Source organism: Condylostylus longicornis, unplaced genomic scaffold, assembly GCF_029603195.1.
Source record: "Condylostylus longicornis isolate FDR11 unplaced genomic scaffold, ASM2960319v2 ptg000110l, whole genome shotgun sequence".
In the NCBI taxonomy this organism is placed as follows: Eukaryota; Metazoa; Arthropoda; class Insecta; order Diptera; family Dolichopodidae; genus Condylostylus; species Condylostylus longicornis.
Window position 1 is genome coordinate 1,930,410 of NW_026578078.1, and position 19,490 is coordinate 1,949,899.

Here is a 19,490-nt window from a genome sequence, read left to right on the forward strand (position 1 = left end):
ATGGTTTTAATATAGTTTTCATTAAACATTTATTTTTTTTCTTTTATTTCAGAATGAACACATAATAAGTATAACGGATCATAAATAAAAATTTTGCAAAACTCTAATTTATTATGTTAATAATATTAAACAGAAAAACAAAAAATAATGTGACATTTAACCCGGATTCGTACCTTTAATTCGTACTTTAATTTTATTTGTTTTATTTTATATTTATGTTATGGCAGTAAATAAAGTGAAAATTCCCAATAATCACGATTATATTAAAAATTTTTCATCAAAACAAATAAATGTAGCAAAAGTTTAATTTATATATAAACACTGAATAATTTAAAATATAAATAGCAATAATAGTAACGATAAAATAACAGTAAATAAGAAAATTACATTAACATTATTATTGTTTAAATTAAAATAAATAAACAAAATGGTTGATAGTAGAGAGCGTATTAGAGCACCACCACGTGATGGTCGTGAATTTTTAACAAGTCCACGTCAAGTATTAAGACGTTTAATGTTATTATCAGAAGGTCGACAATATCGTGAAGCAGCTGGGGTTGTTGGACGTCTTGGACCATCAGTTTTACGTTCTGTTATATCTGAATTACCAATTGATTTATTATTGGAAGCATTACCACATAGTGCTTATCTATTGGAATCATTTTTCTCCAGGTAATAAAAAAATACAAAAAAAAACATAAAAAATAAATAAAATTATTCTATTGTTTTGTTATACAAGAAAACGTATTGTGTATAAATGCGAATTTGCATAAAATTTAAGTGCATATTATGAATTTATTATTCTTTTTTAATGTGGTTTTACATTTATAGGTGATGTGAGATAACAGCAATATTGATAGTCAGTTTATAAACTGTTGAAAAAGGTTTACGAAATTTATTTGAATATTTTTTATAAATCGAAAATTGCTGGGCGCCGAATTATAAGAAATATTCTAAGAATGATTAAAATTTGTAAGTTTACAAAGGAATTCTTTTGGGGAGACTTTGGGACTCGAATTGTATTTCTTAAAAATTTTTTCTATTAAATCACATAATAAGTGATCAGCGAAAATAAATAAAGTTCATAGAATCTCTTATATAGCAACGTTATTTTAGATCGTACTACCTTTTCCAAACATCTCTATCTCTACAGTATTTAATAGAAATGCCAGTAAATTAATAATAGAATACGTACAAACTGCAAATATTAACAACACTCAAAAATTGTTTGTGGGTGTGATTAGCTGCTTATACCGTTGTAGATTATTATTAAAAAACTCGTTGTTTTTCAACTTAATGTTCCACTTTTTTTGAAATGTTGTGACACACTGAGCTACATCTTTATGAAATTTTTGTATTTTTGTTCTATATATGGTAAACTAAAATTGTGAAGTGGAAATAAGTGATTCATAACTATTCCCTAATATTTATTTACAATATTTCAAAAATTTGAAGATTACATACCCCATATAAATATTTTTTTTTTGGAAACTTATTGTGGAAACATTTTTGTGTTTTTTAATCCTATAATTCAATTGGAATTTGAATTTATCTCCAGTATAGAGAATTGAAATTAGAATTTATCTCCAGTATAGAGAACTTTCAAATCTTAATTTGACTTCTCAACAGACTTCTTAAAAGCTTCTCACAGTTTCTTAAATGTTATGCATTCTAAGCTTTATTTGTGCTATAGAACAGTTTTTTTTGGACTTAAGTGTGCTAAAAATGGTCAAATCAATTTTGTTTTTTTTTTGTTTTTTTTTTTACTATAGGTAACGTTTTCGTTATCTTACACAATGCTGATCAGGTGAATAAAACAATATTTTTTTACAATATTGTAAATCTATTGTTATTTGTATTTCTTAACTTACTTAATGAGACTCAGTGCTTATTTTTTGCAGATCATTTGCGAACAGTTGTAGTTTTTTTTTTTGAATAGAAAAGTTAAAATTAATTTTCCATTGAAGAATAAATGAAAAATTCAAATAATTTTTTCTTTATAAAAATTTTTTTCAATTCCAATTTCCATCTTTTTTTACTTTACTTACGAAATTCAATTGTAAAAGGTGTTACTTAGGAAAGAAAAAAAATTTTTTTTATTAAAGGTAAATAGCATACGCGCGTTTTCTTTATTTCCGTATAATATTTGCCTATTTTATTTATATTGTGTATATTGACTTAAACCTCTTCATTACTTGTTGTTACTGAATTGTATGTAAATTAATTAGGCGCTCCACGTTATTCCTCTGCATTTTTTTTTTATAATTCAGATTCATATTGTAAGATTTTATTGTAGAGATAGAATTGAAGAAATTTTCTTATTTTTTTATTATTAATGGAATTTTTGAAAGTGAGTGAGTTTTTGTTTTTTATTAGTAAAAAAGAAGAAGTGTTACACCTGAATAACTTATAGCAATGTGAAGAAAAAAAAACAAGTGAATATTTTTTGTTCCTTTGCGACCCTGATTTTTAATGCAAAAATTCATTATTAAATAGTGGAATTAATTTGGTTATTGTAATTAAAATTTTTTTTAATATCATATAGTTTTTTTGTTCTATAGACTTCAAATATATGGTGTGATTTAAGTATTAAAATTAATTGAGATCATTTGAAAAAATAAACATAAACTACATACGTGTACGAGTAACATTCATTCATGAATAGATGAACGAAGTAATTGAATTTTGTATTCTTTCAAGAAATTCGGCAAATAAAAAAAATGATAGCATGAAAATTCACTTATAGTTTATATAAATAGGTGTTTCGTGTTATTGCTAATTGAGTATAAAATTTCAATTTTAGTTTAATCTTTTTATTAATTTTAAAATCCCATACATTTTATCCCATACCAGTAATAATTTTTTATTATCCCATCCCATACCAGTAATAAATTAAAGAAATTTGTGATTAATGAGTATTGGGAATTGAAATTGTATAGGAATTTCTAATATAAAAATAATTTTGATAATTTACGGTTATTTATGAGTAAATAAAGTTATTCGGATCTAAAGTACATTTCGGCATTTTTTTTAAAACATTTTATCCAAATTCTTTTGAAGTTTAGTAAAAACAGCCGGTATTTAATGTATAGCGCCCCAGTCTCTTTAAAAATGTTATATTAGAAGTATTTATATAGATATTTTGTTATAATTTCAATATAAATTTTATTACGTCGAAACGACAATTATTTTTTTAAATTTTTGTAAACGTAGAAAAACGGCAACTTTCCGTTACAAAACAGCATAAATTAACGCTACAATGACAAAACGACCGTTAAAAATAACAGTTGCTTCAAAATTGTTCAATTTCAAATTTCTAAGATTAGTTTTGTCTTAAACGGTTGTAGGAGTCTGAAATTTTAAAATTTGACAAACAATTCATTTCGCTAAACCCAATATTGTTTCTAACTTCATACTTTTTCGTGCTATTGTCCTTCAAATTTAGTAAAATTTTAATTTTTGTCAATTATTTTTTTTGGAAACTGTAAATATATAAGAATGTTAAAGGACAAAACAAAATTATGTGTCTTGCTTGGTTAAATTTATTAATAAATAATTATTGACTTATAACAAAAATTTACAAACATATAATAAATGTCAAATAAATTTTAATTTTCCAATGTAATTGTAATTTTTTTTAGCTTACATAAACTTAACTTACATAAATTTTTCATTTTATTTTAAGATTAAATACAGTTAATCCATCACCAAAACCAGATGTACCAACAGAAGCTGTTATGTGGCAATTAGTTCGATTATATGCAAATCCACAAGAATCTGGTTTAAGACAAAGATGTTCAAAATTAATACAAGCTTTAGGACAATGGGAACCAAATTTAAGAAATTTATTAAAAGAGAGAAAAAAATCATTAGATAAAGCTGTTCAAGGTTTAGGTATACATGGTTTAACAGCTGATTATAATGGTTCTTTAATATGTATGCATATTGCTTTAAAAAATGAATTAACACAACATATTGAAACATATAAGAATGCTGTACATAAATTAGAAGAAATGAGTACGATAACAGTTAATCAAGATCCAGCACAATCATCACATCAACGTTTATTGGCAATAAATTATGGTGATATACAACAGAGATTAATTGACAATAAAACATTATTAACAATATTGGATAAGCCAACATTAAAACAATTACAACAATTAATAGAAAATTTAAATGAAAGGGTACAAAGTGACAAAGAAGTTTTATCTTGTATTGGTCAAATAAAAAGATTAGATCCACAAACAAATATGGAAAAATTACCAGTAGCTGGTGTTTTAATGAATTTTTCACGTAGTTGTGATGCAATATTAAATCTAATGGGTACTGAAAGTAAACCATCAAGTCCAAGTGCTGACAGCAATAATGGTAGTGATGGTTACCATTCAGATTCTGATATTGGTATTGATGAAACTAAGTATGTATTAAATATTTTTATCCAGATATTTTGTTTAAAGTTGCTTAAGTATAATAGAAATGTGTTTAATCTTTCATTATCAAATATGACAGATTTGATTCAATATTATATTTTTTTTGCTCTGGTTTATTATAAAGATTTTTCATCAATCTTTGGTCTTTTCTATATAGCTGAGTAACTTATTAAACTTTGTAATTAATGGGTATAGTAGGATTTTATAAGAAATCCACTGATAATCATAATTAAAAAAAAATATATAAAGATGATGATGATAATATGCGGAATCATTAATTTTTTCGTCAACTTTTCTCGGATTAGATAATATGCGGACATAAGTCATGAAATTATTTGAAAAAACACCATAAAAACTCTGGAGAAAGGGGAGAGGGTTTAATAAAACGATTTTAATACTAATTTCATTCTTTTTTTCTAAAGTTAAATAAGCACAATTATCGCTTAAGGGCAGATGTTTGGTGTTAAAAGTAAAATTTAAATTGTGGTGTTTAATCAAAATTTTTATATTATTTTCTTAGAAATAAATTTATTAAAGTAGATCAATCCAGATAAATTTCGTTTTAAAATTTAAAAAAAAAATTTCGACTAAAATCTACCAAAAATTGGAATCTACCAAAAATTTCTACCAAAAATTGGAATCATTTATGAGGACAGCGAATTACTTATGTACACAATTATATGAGCAAAACATTTTATGAAGTCTAATAATTCTAAATTAGAACGTCTTCCTATATTTAGGAAGAATATTTTAAATGTGGCTTAGAAATATGGTCTTGCAACAAAAATTTTGAAATTTACTTTTATTAATTCTATTTTGAAACCATTTGCATCCATATTTAAGTTGATGGTGCACTATAATTATTATATTTTAGTATTTTAGTTTTCTTCCTCTTTAAATGCAATAACTTTGTCTTTGATAAAATGATCAGCAATAAAAATGTTTTTGAACTTCAAGGTTTTTTTTTCACTTAGCATTTTCTATTTCAATCAACTGATCAGTTTTAATATTTTTAAATGGTGTTTCCAAATTATATGTTTTGGTCATGAATTCATTTTCATTACTATACAGGAATCAATAATTTCCTATTTTTTAATTTTTTATTTTTAAAATACAATTTTTCTAATTATTAGAATTAAAAATATAATTTTTTTTTTTTTTTCTTGTTTTGACTTTAACTATAATTTTTAATATTTTTCATTTTGTTGAAATTTAAGCAATGAAATTGTAAGACTTTATAGATGCCTTTACACACAAAATAGATCAGAGACGCTGGAGGCTTTAAATAATTTACCACAACTAAAACATGTCCCAAACCTGAAAATGAAAATCTTATTTTCAATAATAGTGGTAAGTTTTCGTTTTGTTTTTACATTTAATGCTATAAAATTAGTTTTAAACTTTATTATATTGATTATGAATTGTCAGTGAAATAAAATTAAAATTTTAAATTTTTATCAAATAAGGTTGTTGTTCGAGAGTTCAGTAATATAAATATCGCGGTAATTGAAAAATCGAACACTTCATGAAAATTATAAATTTGTCAAAATTGCATAAAATTTACATTTGATTGTTAAAAATATTTTTAAAATATTTTAAATTTGCTAACTCAAAAAACTCTTAAATTTGGCTTGATAAAAAATTTTTTTTGGAAAAGTTTGAAAATTAGTATCCTCTTGAGAACAATTTAAATAAAGTTCCAGCAATTTAAAAAAAACAACACAAGCAAAAATTTTAATTACTGAAGTGACATTGTACTATGTATGACAATTGTAGCTCGCCAATTTATAGAATTGTAAATTTTATTTCAAAATGCTGTACAATATTGAAAAATATAAAGAATATGCATATGTTCATAAATTAACAGGATTCCATTTCTTGTGAAATTTTCATATAAAAGCGTTCCTGACATAAATATTCCCGGACTCTTGTTTTAAAAATCACATAAAAATCGTTCCAGACATAGATAGAATTTGATTTTGTAATTAAACAAAATTTCCAGACGGTCTGAATTACATTGCTTGTTATAATTTGAAATATTGCATAATAATTACGTAACAGTATATTTAAATGCTAAAATTCTCAAATTATCTAATAACTGCTCGAAAAATAATTGTTAATGAATGGGCTGAAAATTTTTTAAAATATGAAATTGCAATATTTTAATTGAAATTTTGAGCTTTTAAAAGAAGGCAAATATCAAATTATGTGTTAAACAAAATTTCTTAAAATAAAATCAAAACAGAAGTTCCTTTGGCTAATTAAGAAAAACGTGAAGATATTGGACAATATTGATTTTTCTGAAGATTGATTTAAGATTGGCTTTTAGAAATTTATGTAGGTCAAAAAAATCTTTGGGGAATTTCGACATAATAAAACAAACATTAAAGCCACCATCAACGTGATATTACAAGAATGAGAGAAAAATTGATTGAAAATAAAAAAAAAATAAACAGATTGATGACAAAAGGGGAGAAAAATAAGTATAAGAAAAATAAAGTCTAAATATAGAGTGTGAAGATATTCACATCTTTTATCCATTTTTAAATACATACATACACATCCTTTCACTTACGTACATATATAAAATATTCATCAAAAATTTTCTAAATAACATGTAACCTGTCATTTCTGATTTTCGACATTATAAAAACTTTAAGTTTTGATATAGTTTTTGTGTCAAAATATTTATATGAAAAGTGACAATCAATATCATTAGATTTTACACTTTAACGTCATTATCAAAGAAAGAAAAATTGCTGACTCTTTTAAAATGCGGCGTTCTTTTGTATTGCTTGCACATAATAAAATAATTTTAGAAAAAAAAAATTAGAGCAAAATAATTTTAAATAAGAAGGTAAAAATAAAATGCTTACTTTCATTTATATTTTGTCGGGCTGTAACAATAGTTTTATTGCAAAAAAATGTTACAGAAACAAAGTTAAAAAATCAAAAAATAATACGGTAACCAAAGATAATTGTACCGTGTACTTGATTCTCCTTCCATTTCGTAATTTTGATTGCAATTTAAAATTGAATTTAGGTTTGAATACTTTAAGTATCTTTTGAGAAAAATTAAAATTGGAATTAATTTCAAAAGAATGCATTAAGCGATTCGTTATAAAAGGGCAAGGAGTAATTCATTTTTTAAAGAATTAGATTAAATATTTTAATTTTTACTATTACTCGTAAATTTCCAAAAATTTTTGAAATTTCAAAGTAAACTTTGGAATTGAGATATTTGCATTGGATTTGAATTAATTTTTTTTGAAAATTTTATATTTTAAGGATGGCCAGATATAATTGCTTTTTGTTTCTCTGCCATTCTCCAAAATGTTCAGTCGGGGAATTCCGTTCGAACAATGAAGTGAAATTGTCTTAAATTTTGTACTATACCTATATGGCTTGATTGGTTTAAATAGTTACACCGTACGGTAGGGAGCGTTTATGCATGCATAATAACTTATTATGTACCTATACATATTGTATGCTGTTAGCTAAATTATTCTATATGAATTTTATAGAATAATGATACATGTTACTGCCATTTTTATATTATTATTAAAAATATGAAACGAATTCTTATTCAGAAACTTTGCACTTTATGTCAATGATTAAGTAAAAATATTTTCTATTATTACAACTTAAAGGTTTACTCTCACTTTTTATATGACTTGTTCATTATAAAAGTAATTTGTTTATTACAAGTCTATATTAAACTGGATTAAATATTGCCTATATAATAAAATTGTTTTAATTAGACATATTTATATATGCATGTGTATATAGGCAAATATACTCGCATAGTTAAAATATTCATGAAATATTTATAACACTTAGTATAACTAGTTTGAATTTTTTTTTTGTTGTTTTGTTGGTTTAACCAATGAACTACAATTATTTAATACAAAAAGTTCGTAACCATGTTATGTTGATATATATATGCATATATATTTTTTTTTAATTATACTATTTTCTTATACACGCACATCAGTTATCATTTAGAGCCTGTCAGACATTGAGGGAACGAAAAGTATCAGAAGTTCGACGAGTTTTATGCTGTTCAATGGAAAGTGTTGATGAGACAACATTAAGTCTGGATCGTTCAGTTCGACAACATTTACATGATACGGCTGAAATATATCCAATGGGCGAAATTGAACGACAAGTTGCTAATCAGGTAAAAGTGGTTTTAAATTTTTCTGTTTTGAATTTGTTTTTTTTTTTTTGTAATTTATCATACATTTTTGTATTTTGTGCGTGTGATGTGTAAATGCTGTTTTTTCTAGTTAATTACAAAATTATAATATGAGTATATAAAATATTTTTATGATAAAATTAATTAAATGAAGACAAAAATTTTAAACATAATTTTATAGCTGTTTTGAGCTAAAAACATATAAGGCTATTCGCTTATATTTTGAGATATTCAAATTAAGGAATTGTTTAAAAAGTCTTAGAAAAAATTAAGTAAAGTTTCAAACCAATGTTTTGTAAATTAGCACTTTTCCCTTCAACAAGTTAATACTGCTTTTAAAAACAATACTACATTATTTAAATTTCTAATAAAGATTGCATACATTTAGGATATGAGAAAAACGAAAAATCAAAAGAAGCATAATGCTTGAATTAAATGTGTGAGTTTAGGAAAAAAATAAAATTTTTTGATGGCATGAAATTTAACTTTCTGCATTAATAGAATTTTGAAAAGGACTGCAGTTTCAGAAATATTAGGCGCCGGAAATTTTACGAAATTCGAAATAACTTAGCAAAATAAAATATTTATTGGTATCTAGAAACTGCTAAAAATTTTATAGTCCTACAAAAGTGACATTAAGTGATTTTAATGGTCATTTCATGTTTTTAATATTCAATTGTTCTCCGCCGCGATTGTGTCAGAACCGACTATTCAAATTTTTTATTGTTTTATGCTTCAAAATTGTTCTAAATTTCACATTCTAAATACACCCTAACAAAACACTATTATATCGCTCGTTAAAAAAATATAAATAAAATTTTATGACTTCTCATTTGGGTCAAAATTATACAAAAAATTTCAAATAAAAAAAAAAGGTTTAATTGTTATTGCGGCACTCGAGTTAAACAAATGGAAATATCTATAAAGTAAATTAAGAATAAATCAAGTTCAAATTAGTCCAAGTTTGAGTAAGAAAAGTTTTACTGTATCTATTCAGAAATTAAAATAATTTATTTGAAAAATTTAATTTTGAGTGAAAACTAATAAAATTTTATTATTTTAAATTAGTTACTTCGGTTTTCCAACCATTCCAATTCCGAATATAAATTATTGACATTGTCTGATTTTAAAATATTATAGCATAAATTACAATCAAAATATAAAGGACTATCGTTGTCATACTTTGTTTAAATCACTACTATTAACTCCTTATCTCTGGTATTATTTTGTATATTGCTACAAATTTCAGAATGTATAATATAATAAGCCTCCCATACACAATATTTTACATATGCAATAGTTTATTATTATATGCGCTATTATATGCGATTGTTATTACAATAATTTGAGAATTTATTTGACATCATAAACTTTTCTAAAATAACACGAAGGAAAATCACATAGAAAACAAACAATATTAAAAAAAAAAATGTAAATTGTAGGAAGAAGTTGTAAAACCTGTGCAATTTTCAACTTTATTTAAAATATTCACATTACATTTTAATAATGGCGAAAAAAAAAAATATGTACATATGTAAATTTTAATTTTTTATTTCTTAAAATTTTCATAATCCATCTTACACATTTATTTAGCGATATTATGCACAATAATGTACAGCAGTCCATATATACTTTGATATTTTAGAAAATACTTTTAATTTCACTAACCTGAATAAATTTTCATTTTTTTTTTCATGATATTTTTCAATGGTTAGTCTTTTAATCGGCCAGAATGGTAGGTTGTCTTGCAAATTTTTTTAAATGTCGTTCATATATGAATGGTTTTTGTTGTTTTTTTTTTGTTCATTTTATTTAAAATATATTGACATTTAGTTAAAGAGGAAAAACAAGATTTTCTTAAAAAAAAAAGTAAGATTTTTTTTTTTTGTTTCACTTTACTGTCGACATTAATTTTAGACCTAAACTGGTTACTTTTACATGTGTGATTTGCTATATATGTGAGTATTCATAAAAAATTTTGTACAATATCGTAAAATTAAAATAAAAAGGTGATCAAATTTTCATTTTCTTTAAAATCGAGTTATTTTTTGCTTTCATTTAGTTTTTCTTCTTATAAAATATGTTTTTGATATGAAAAAAAAAATAAAAATAATTAAGAAAAATTTTAATAAATTATCCTTTTACTTTCAAGAAAAATTTTCATTTTCATTTTGTTGATTTTTTATAACATTTTTAATATCAAATAATTAATTATGTATGTTACGAGTGTGTGTGTGCTATCCATAAATTGAGTTTTTCTTGTCTTTTTAAAATCATAGGAAAATTTTTATAAATAAATTTTTTTTTTTAATCTTCTGTTTTTTCATATTTTTTTTCTTTGTATTTAAAGGTGCTATCAACTTTACATGAGTATCCATGTTTAGAATCATGTACACCATTGATTCATTTTATAAGTAAGTGTGTAAGATTAGCATGGAAAATGGTTAATCAAAAATCACCATATTATTTGGATAACGATTTTACATTAGGTGAGATTTTTTCAATTTTACTTTTTTTTTTTTTTAAATGAATGAGGGTATGATTTGGATAAGGATAGATTATCAATCATAATATTATTATTGTGATTATATTTACTTAAAGTATACATGTACAGTTGAATCTAGATAAAAGGAATTCAGTTGTTAAAAAATATTTTAGTTGCATGTAGTGATTTAGAGCTATTATGTAAATTTAGCTCTGTCAATTCTTTAAAGATTCGTAATTTCATTTAAGTAAAATTAAGACATACATTTACATGCAACAGTAACAATCTTTAACAAAGGTGAAGAAAAAAATAATAACCATTAGAAAATATTTTATATTTATAGAAAAAAAAATAATAATAAACAAAATTATATTTACATTAATAGAAGACAGTGAAGTTGATTTTTATATTAAAAAATCTAAAGAAATATTTTGGAACTTTTTATCAGGATTCGACTATTGAATATATTCACATGGATATTAAATTTTTTAATGAACTATTCATGTTTTTTTACATTTATATGAAAATTAAATTGTAGCAATATTTTTTAAAAAACTTTTCATTTTATTTGAAAAATTTCATTATTAAAATTGAAAGTGAAATAAAAATAAAATAAATGAAAATAGTTAATTTTTATTAAAATTAATTGCAGACGTCCAATAATAAATTCCAATAATAAATGGTAGTCGTGACAATATTTAATATAAACGTTAAGCGAAAATTTAATTTTTCATAATTTTTAAATTTTTAAGAAAATTAAATAAATTATAGGATATATCTCAAGCACAATATTTCTATAACCAAATCCGATGATGCTGAGGTCGTTACTGTTTTTTTTTTACTGCAACAATAATAACTGAGATTGAAAAGTCAATTGAATAACTTCTTAGAAAATAAGGTTTGCCTTAGGGTTATCTATGAAATGTCTTACAAATTTAATATATGTAGGTACTTTTGTTTCGATAGACTTGCAAATTTTAATGTTCAAACAATTTCTAATTTTATTTTTAATTTAAAATTTATTTTTTCATTATAATTGTGAGCTTATATATTTTTTTTATTCTAATGCACTTATACATACTAAACACTATAAATTTTTCAACTTTTGTAAACTATTATAAATTGTATATAATTGTATAAATCTGATATAATAATTTAATTTTATGCTTTATTACTAGGTTTTCTTCGTCCCGAGAAACACGATCGTCATCCACATTCTGATAAACGTTCCGATTTAATAAAATCATTTTTATGGCCGGCATTAATGCAAAATAATCGTTGTGTTTTCAAAGCAGTCGTTTCAACATAATTTTATACGGTTTAATTGTTTTATATTAGAATTTAGAATTTAGAACTTAAGCAATATTGTATATTTTATTAACAAACTTATATATAATAATTAATATATGTTCATTTAAAAGAATATACTCTTATGTAATTTATATAATAAATTATATACAGCTATATTATTTAATTTTAAAAATAAATTGTAAAGCATGGACAATTCACAAATATAAAATATTTATGAATTCTAAATTTATAAACTATAATATTCTGTCATTTTAAGTATTAACATACAATATAAAATATTCAAATAAATTTTTTAGTATTAAAATAAATATTACAAAAAAAAAGTTTATTAATACTATAAGTAAATTAATTTGCTATTCTTAAAATTATAAATACATAAATAATAAATTCATATTCATATTAATGCTTAAAAATTACACAAAAAAAAAATTTACAAAATAAAATTTATAACCTATGAAATTGGTATTAATAAAACACAGGCATTAACTGTTCTATTTGTGCAAAATAATTTATTGATACGGTAATAATTAATTATTTCGTTTGGCGTATTAAATAATTTTTCAAAGGGCTTTTTCAATCCAATACCATATTTTTGTTTTTCAGCAATATAACGTATATATAAATGAAAATAGTTTCCTTTTACATAAATTGTAACAATATATTTGATGATATCATCCTAAAAATAATTTAAATTATTATAAAAATATTTAATCAAAAAATAAGTATGAAATGACTTGGATATTAAATATTGTTAATGAATAGATTTTATTGCGCTAAAAATTCACGGACATTAAACTTCAAATCAAATAAAACTCATTTACAATATTTAATTTTTAAAGTTCTAACTAAGAGCCACAAATTACCATTTGGCGATATGGTCGAACTAAACATGAACCATCAATTCGACTACGTAAAATTTCTTCAGCTGAAAAACGATCAACTATTCGATAATATGGTTCTGATTCAATTGGTTTTAATTTTGGTAGAGGCGGTAGTGCTGGTGGTATTGATGGTCTTAAATTAAATGCTGGTAAATCCATTACATCTAAATCTTCTGAAAAAGGAAAAAAAATAATTACATATTTAATAAATTAATTTAAAAATAAAATATAAAATAAATATTTATTTTAAATGATTTACATAGGGGATGGAATTTTAAATAATTTGATGTCTACTTGGAATAATTTGGAAATTCAAGAAAAATTTAAGATTTAAATAAATATTTTTTTTATTATTTTTTTTTCATATATTTTTTAGTTTCAACTAAACAATTAGCGTAAACAATTGTGACTGATGTTCTCTTATTATAAAAAGAAAATTTTCATTTCTAATTGAAATTCTAAATAAGAAACTTAGAATCATTGTATAATTTCTGGTAAGATAATCATATTACTATAAATTCTTTTGTTAAAACAAAATCATTGTAGCACAGCGGGACACGTGTGAAATTTAGATCTATGTAATTCGTTTTATATGTAATGAAAATTGTAATACCATGAAGAGTTTTCATTTAAAATGTTTAATTTTTCTAACATTTATAATTTTTTTTGTGATTCTCAAGTTACATTCTAGTTTTTGAAAGTTATGTATAATGCGGATGACTATTATGGAGAGTTTTTTTAATTTATAATTTTTAGAAAATTAATTTCCCTTATGATTTGTAGGTATGATAAAAAATAATTTTTTTCTCATCAAATTCATTCGTTTTAATTCGTATTGAATTCGGCCTTGAGTTAAACTGTTTTGAAATGTTCGAATTCGTGTTGAACATTTAATTTTTAGTTTGATCTAAAATTGGTTTCCCGAACATTTTCATAAACAAATGTGAAAATTTTCATAAACCATAAATATTGTTTAATCAAAAAGAAAATAATTTTGAATTTGAAAAATTACCATTGATTTTTAATTATGAAAAAAATTTAAATTTTTTCACTTTAACCTTTCAATTATTAAGTTCAAATGAGGCAATCAGCACTTTAGTGGCCTTTACTTGCAAAAATGACATTTCGAGTAAATTGCAATTGAAATATTTAAATTATTTAGTTTTTAAGAAAATTTTTAAAACGCAAAAACGAACTTATGTCAAAATAGAGTGAAAAGAGAAGTAAACTAAGTATTTTGAAAAAATAGAACAATTCTTTAGGCCATTACATCTCTATTGAATATAATAACTCATTTTTGCAAAAATGTTAGATTGGCCACTAATCTGCTGAGAGCCTCAAATACAATTAAAATTTTACAAAATTGATTTTTTTTTATATAATTAAAGCCTTAAAATATTTTTAGTAAATTATGAAGTTTTTCAAAAATGCAATACTGCGTAACAATACTCGTAACGTCATGATTTTCGATATATTGCGAAAATTTAGGAATATTTATGAACAAATTAAATTGGCCACATTTGTTTATTTGTATAGCAACATTTGTTTAGTGCAGTTTTCACTATATATATCGCAATCTATTGCGTTTATGTAAAGGTTTTATGTATAAGTACCTATTAAAAGTTCAAACTAACCTACATAAATGTATAGATACATAAAATATCATAATTGTTAATAATTCATTTACTTTACCTTGTGTGTCAAGGGAATTAAATATCAAATATATCTAAAATAACACAAGTAGTAAGTATTTGATATATTTGATTCCATTGATTTACTCAAGCAACTTTATGGTCATCATTAAATCAAAAAGTTAAGAATATTTTTGGGTAAATAGGAAGTAATATAGGAAATTTCCAATTTACGAATTTATTCTGAGAATATTTAAGAGCGTTTTCATATTTATGAAATTATTATTTAAAATTTTCTAATATAAAATATTAGTCTAAAATTAAAAAAATATTAGTCTAAAATTAAAGTCTAATTGAATCTAATTTAAAATTTAAATTTGAAAATTTTCAAGTCGAATTTTTTTAACAATTTAAAAAATTTAATTTACGGATTAATTAGTTTTATCTTAAATTTTTACTTGAATTCTTTTCAGTTTTGTCACACTCTGTGAAATATCATTCATTTATTTCATTTACATTTATAACACAAGGCATAATGCTTAAAACATTACAATTTTTCTTTTATCAAAAACTATAAGTCTAAACTTTTAAATTAATTTAAAAACTTAAGGGAACTGATTTTGGTATACGGAACTGAACACTGGAATTATGGATGAGTTATAAAATATATACGAAATTGTGACATATTTATAATTATTCAACAAGAAATTTAATAAACTTTAAAATTTACTAAATTTATTCTAAATATTTAAGCACACTTCATACTATAAACTTACTTATGATTACATAATCTGAAAAATTCGTGTCATTACTTTTATCCGCATTCAATTCAGTTTCTTTTTGTACAGATTTTTGTGTACAACAACAGCATCGATTATAATAAAAACTCATTAAATCTGTACCTAATCGTATAAACATATTTTGTAAAACTGTCCACAAAACTCTCATTGACCAACAACACATTTTTAATCTATTTTTAATTTTTAATGTAACTGATATTACAGATCAAAAAATAAATATTAATATTTTCTTTTTGCTCAATAATTAAATTTAATTTTTCAACTTTTTAATAATTTATAAATTTTTTTAATATAACAGCTTTCTGTTATAGCTACTGTTTTAGTTAATTAATTTAGAATTTGAAAATTTACTTTATTATTATTTTCTTTTTTAATTAAGTTCATTTAATCTTCTCGCTTGCGGTAAAACTAAACGTTCTGTATCTTTAATTATTAATTTTAAACTGAGACGAACATTTTTTTTTGTTGTTAGTTAATAAAAGAAATGATCAAATTCCGTCAAATAATGTCGTCACAGTTGGAGATCACAGATTAAAAACAAAAATTAAATTTCTATATCACAGTTTGCATGGAGCCTGTGAAATTCTAACCATGAGGTGTAATTATAAATAGTATACACATACACACATTTCACATCGAATTATTAATGTCTGTATGTATGTATACACATTGTATTACATTTGATATATTTTATTATTTTTGTTATATAAGATTTATGATGAGATGTAATTATTTTTAGAATACTTTTGTTTTGACTGGAAATTAAATACTCTGATGAATTCATAATAAGTAATGTAGTAATTGTTGTTAAAACTTATAATAATTTCAGGAAGAAACATAAAATGTTTAAATTACCAGATGTTTTGCATATGAATTAAAAAGAATTGTAAAATTTATAGTTTAATTCTTATGACAAGCGTAAGGAGATCAGAATGAAATAATATACATACACTTGTCAGCTTTTAACGAAAACAATTGGCAATTTAAGAGAAAATTGTAGCGTAATCTTGGTAGCCAAATTTGTTCTCACAATCATTTCTTTAAAAAATAATTCAGTTAGCTCAGTAAAAACTCGGTTTAAGTTTCAGTTTGTGAAAACTCAATAATCAAATAATTAATTTGTGCATGGATGTTCAAGGATTTTTTTCCAGAGTGTTGGGAAAGTTGATTAGTAAAACGTAGTAAAATGTAAAATAGGTTTCGAAAAAATAGAAAAAAGAACAACATGTGTCTTATTTATAAGGGGTTTAAATCACGTCCTTTCATAATTTTAAAACAGCTCCATTTGATTCAAATTAATGATTATTTAAAAAGTTAATCCGAACGATAAATTTCGATTTTAAAACCTTGTGTTCCTTGTTTGTGCCAGTTCGTCCAAATATTATGTAAAGCGTATGAAATATGAGCAACTGTACAGATGGACAAACAACAAAATTTTTACAATATTTTTTTTTTCATTCTCTCCCATAATTTTTTATCGTTGAATATGCAAACACCATTGAAAAAATTATGAATTTATTAATAGATGGGTAGTTTTCTATGAATGAATATAATGGATGAGTAATAAGTTGAAAATACTGCTGTAAAAGAGAAACGGTTAAATAATTATGTTGTAAAATAATTTTAATTAATTATTTAAACAAAATAATAAATTTATTGTGAATTAAATGTATTTTTGCAAATTTTTAAATATCTTCATATACATAATATGTATGTACGTATGTATGTATATTTTCAGTATCTGCGCAGATTAAGATTATGTACGGCTTGTTAAATTTTCCTTCATCTTCTCGTTCTAAGTTGTTTTTTTTTTATAAAGTTTGTTATTAATGGAAAAAGAACTGCGTAAAGGAATCGCGTTTGCTCAACGAACGGCTTTATTTAAAATTCTTTCTTTAAATTTTTTATCACATACTATGTACTACCTTTACCACAGCCGACACTTTTGTAATGATACATATGTATGTCATATACATTGTCCAATAAAGTATGGTGAAAATTTAATTTATTTTGTGTTTACGAGTACAGTTTCTCTTCACATGATCTCAACACAACATTCTCGCTAACAAAATTTATTCAGCAATGAATATTTGTCGCTTAGTGAATTTTTAAACACAAGTTTAATTAATGAAACCATTAGCGAATAACCATTTACCATTATTTAATCGTATTTCATCTTATTTGCTGACTTAAAATATTCAATATTTAAATTTTTGAAAATGATTTTCTGCTTTCGGTTTGTGTATAAGGTAACTGCAAAACAATAAATTTTTGAACCGTACAGTACACAGTTTTATTTAATGGTTTGTGTGCTGGCTATATGATTTGAAAATGGAAATGGAAACTGGATTTTCATTTTTAATATTCACAATAGCATATTTTGTAATATTTTTAGTACAAATTAAGGTTATTTAATTGTGAATTAATGAAAACATAAAGCTTTTGTTGCACTTCCAAAGTTAATATTTATTATTGTAAAGTGCGGTGTGCATAATTGCGAGTTGTTACAGCATATAAGTTGTTGCTCGATATGGAAAACATTTTTCCATAGTTATGTACATATGTATATAACAATGGGGTACATATGTATATGTATATAACAATACATATGTATATAACAATATGTATATGGGGGGGAAAACCGGATCTATCAACCTCCTCGTGGTTCTCCCTGGAAACTGGTAACACAGGCCAATGGATAGACCGTGCAGGGAGTAGGGATGGAAACTGGATAGTGGGCCTGATAGCATAGCTATCTAGACTCCCTCGTGTAGATTTTCTTCCCGAAGCAACTGCGAAATCCAGAAGCGTCTGACCCAGAATGGGCGGCTCCCTGGTCTGCGTCTGACCCCAAAGGGGCGGCAGTTTCATAAGAAGGAAAACTTATACCCTTCAGAAGGCAAGGGGAAACCACTGAAGTACCGTTCCCTAGAAAAAATCACATGGAAAACAACATAAACCTATGGCCCTCAGTCTCCGGCAACACGAGGGTGCTAAGAATCCCCGGAGGTAAAAACAAAAATAAGCAGAAACTAAATATAGGAACTTGGAATGTAACTGGCCTGTATGAAACATCGAAATTAGCAAACACTATCAAGGAAATGAAGAGACTTAAGATCGAAATCCTAGGAGTGAGTGAAACTTGGTGGCCAAGTTCTGGTGAATGTGCTACAGAAGGAGCCAAACTTTATTACTCTGGCAATGAAACGAAAAATCACAGAAATGGTGTAGGGGTAATAGTAGCGAAGGATATTATTGAATGTGTTACTGCATTCGTACCGCACTCGGATAGGGTAATGCTTTTAAAAATTAATGCCAAACCTGTAGCGCTAAACATAATTCAGGTTTATGCACCAACGGCAGAAAAAGATGATAACGAAGTCGAACAATTCTACTGCGATATCAAAGAGATGCTGAAACTAACAAAACCGCATGACATAAACCTGATTATGGGAGATTTCAACGCTAAAGTTGGATCTGAAAAACTCAACGACATAGTTGGAAGCTTTGGTCTAGGCGACAGAAATGAAAGAGGTGATCGTTTAATTGAATTCTGCCAAGAGGAAAATTTTAAGGTGACCAATACTTGGTTTTGCTTACCACCTCGAAGGTTATACACTTGGATATCGCCGCAAGACAATAATGAAAGAGTAGTGAGAAATCAGATTGACTATATCTTGATTAACAAGAGATTCGCCACATCTGTTATGAAGGCTTCGACCTACCCAGGTGCAGACGTCCCATCAAATCA

The 19,490-nt window shown here is 24.4% G+C and overlaps 2 protein-coding genes across 2 annotated transcripts; one reads left to right on the top strand and one right to left on the bottom strand.

The window, feature by feature from the left end:
* The first annotated feature begins 339 nt into the window (after positions 1-339).
* On the top strand, positions 340-12,432 carry LOC129614526 (uncharacterized). The gene is made up of 6 exons (XM_055529176.1): positions 340-672; positions 3,686-4,420; positions 5,651-5,783; positions 8,428-8,613; positions 10,982-11,120; positions 12,295-12,432. Exons 1-6 carry the CDS (start codon positions 428-430, stop codon positions 12,423-12,425), a joined length of 1,569 nt encoding a protein of 522 aa, XP_055385151.1. The 5' UTR covers positions 340-427; the 3' UTR covers positions 12,426-12,432.
* Positions 12,433-12,757: 325 nt separating this feature from the next.
* On the bottom strand, positions 12,758-16,119 carry LOC129614527 (uncharacterized). The gene is made up of 3 exons (XM_055529177.1): positions 15,716-16,119; positions 13,291-13,481; positions 12,758-13,103 (listed from the first exon to the last, which is right to left on the bottom strand). The coding sequence occupies exons 1-3, from the start codon at positions 15,900-15,902 to the stop codon at positions 12,879-12,881; spliced, it is 603 nt and encodes a 200-aa protein (XP_055385152.1). The 5' UTR covers positions 15,903-16,119; the 3' UTR covers positions 12,758-12,878.
* Between the last annotated feature and the right edge of the window lie 3,371 nt (positions 16,120-19,490).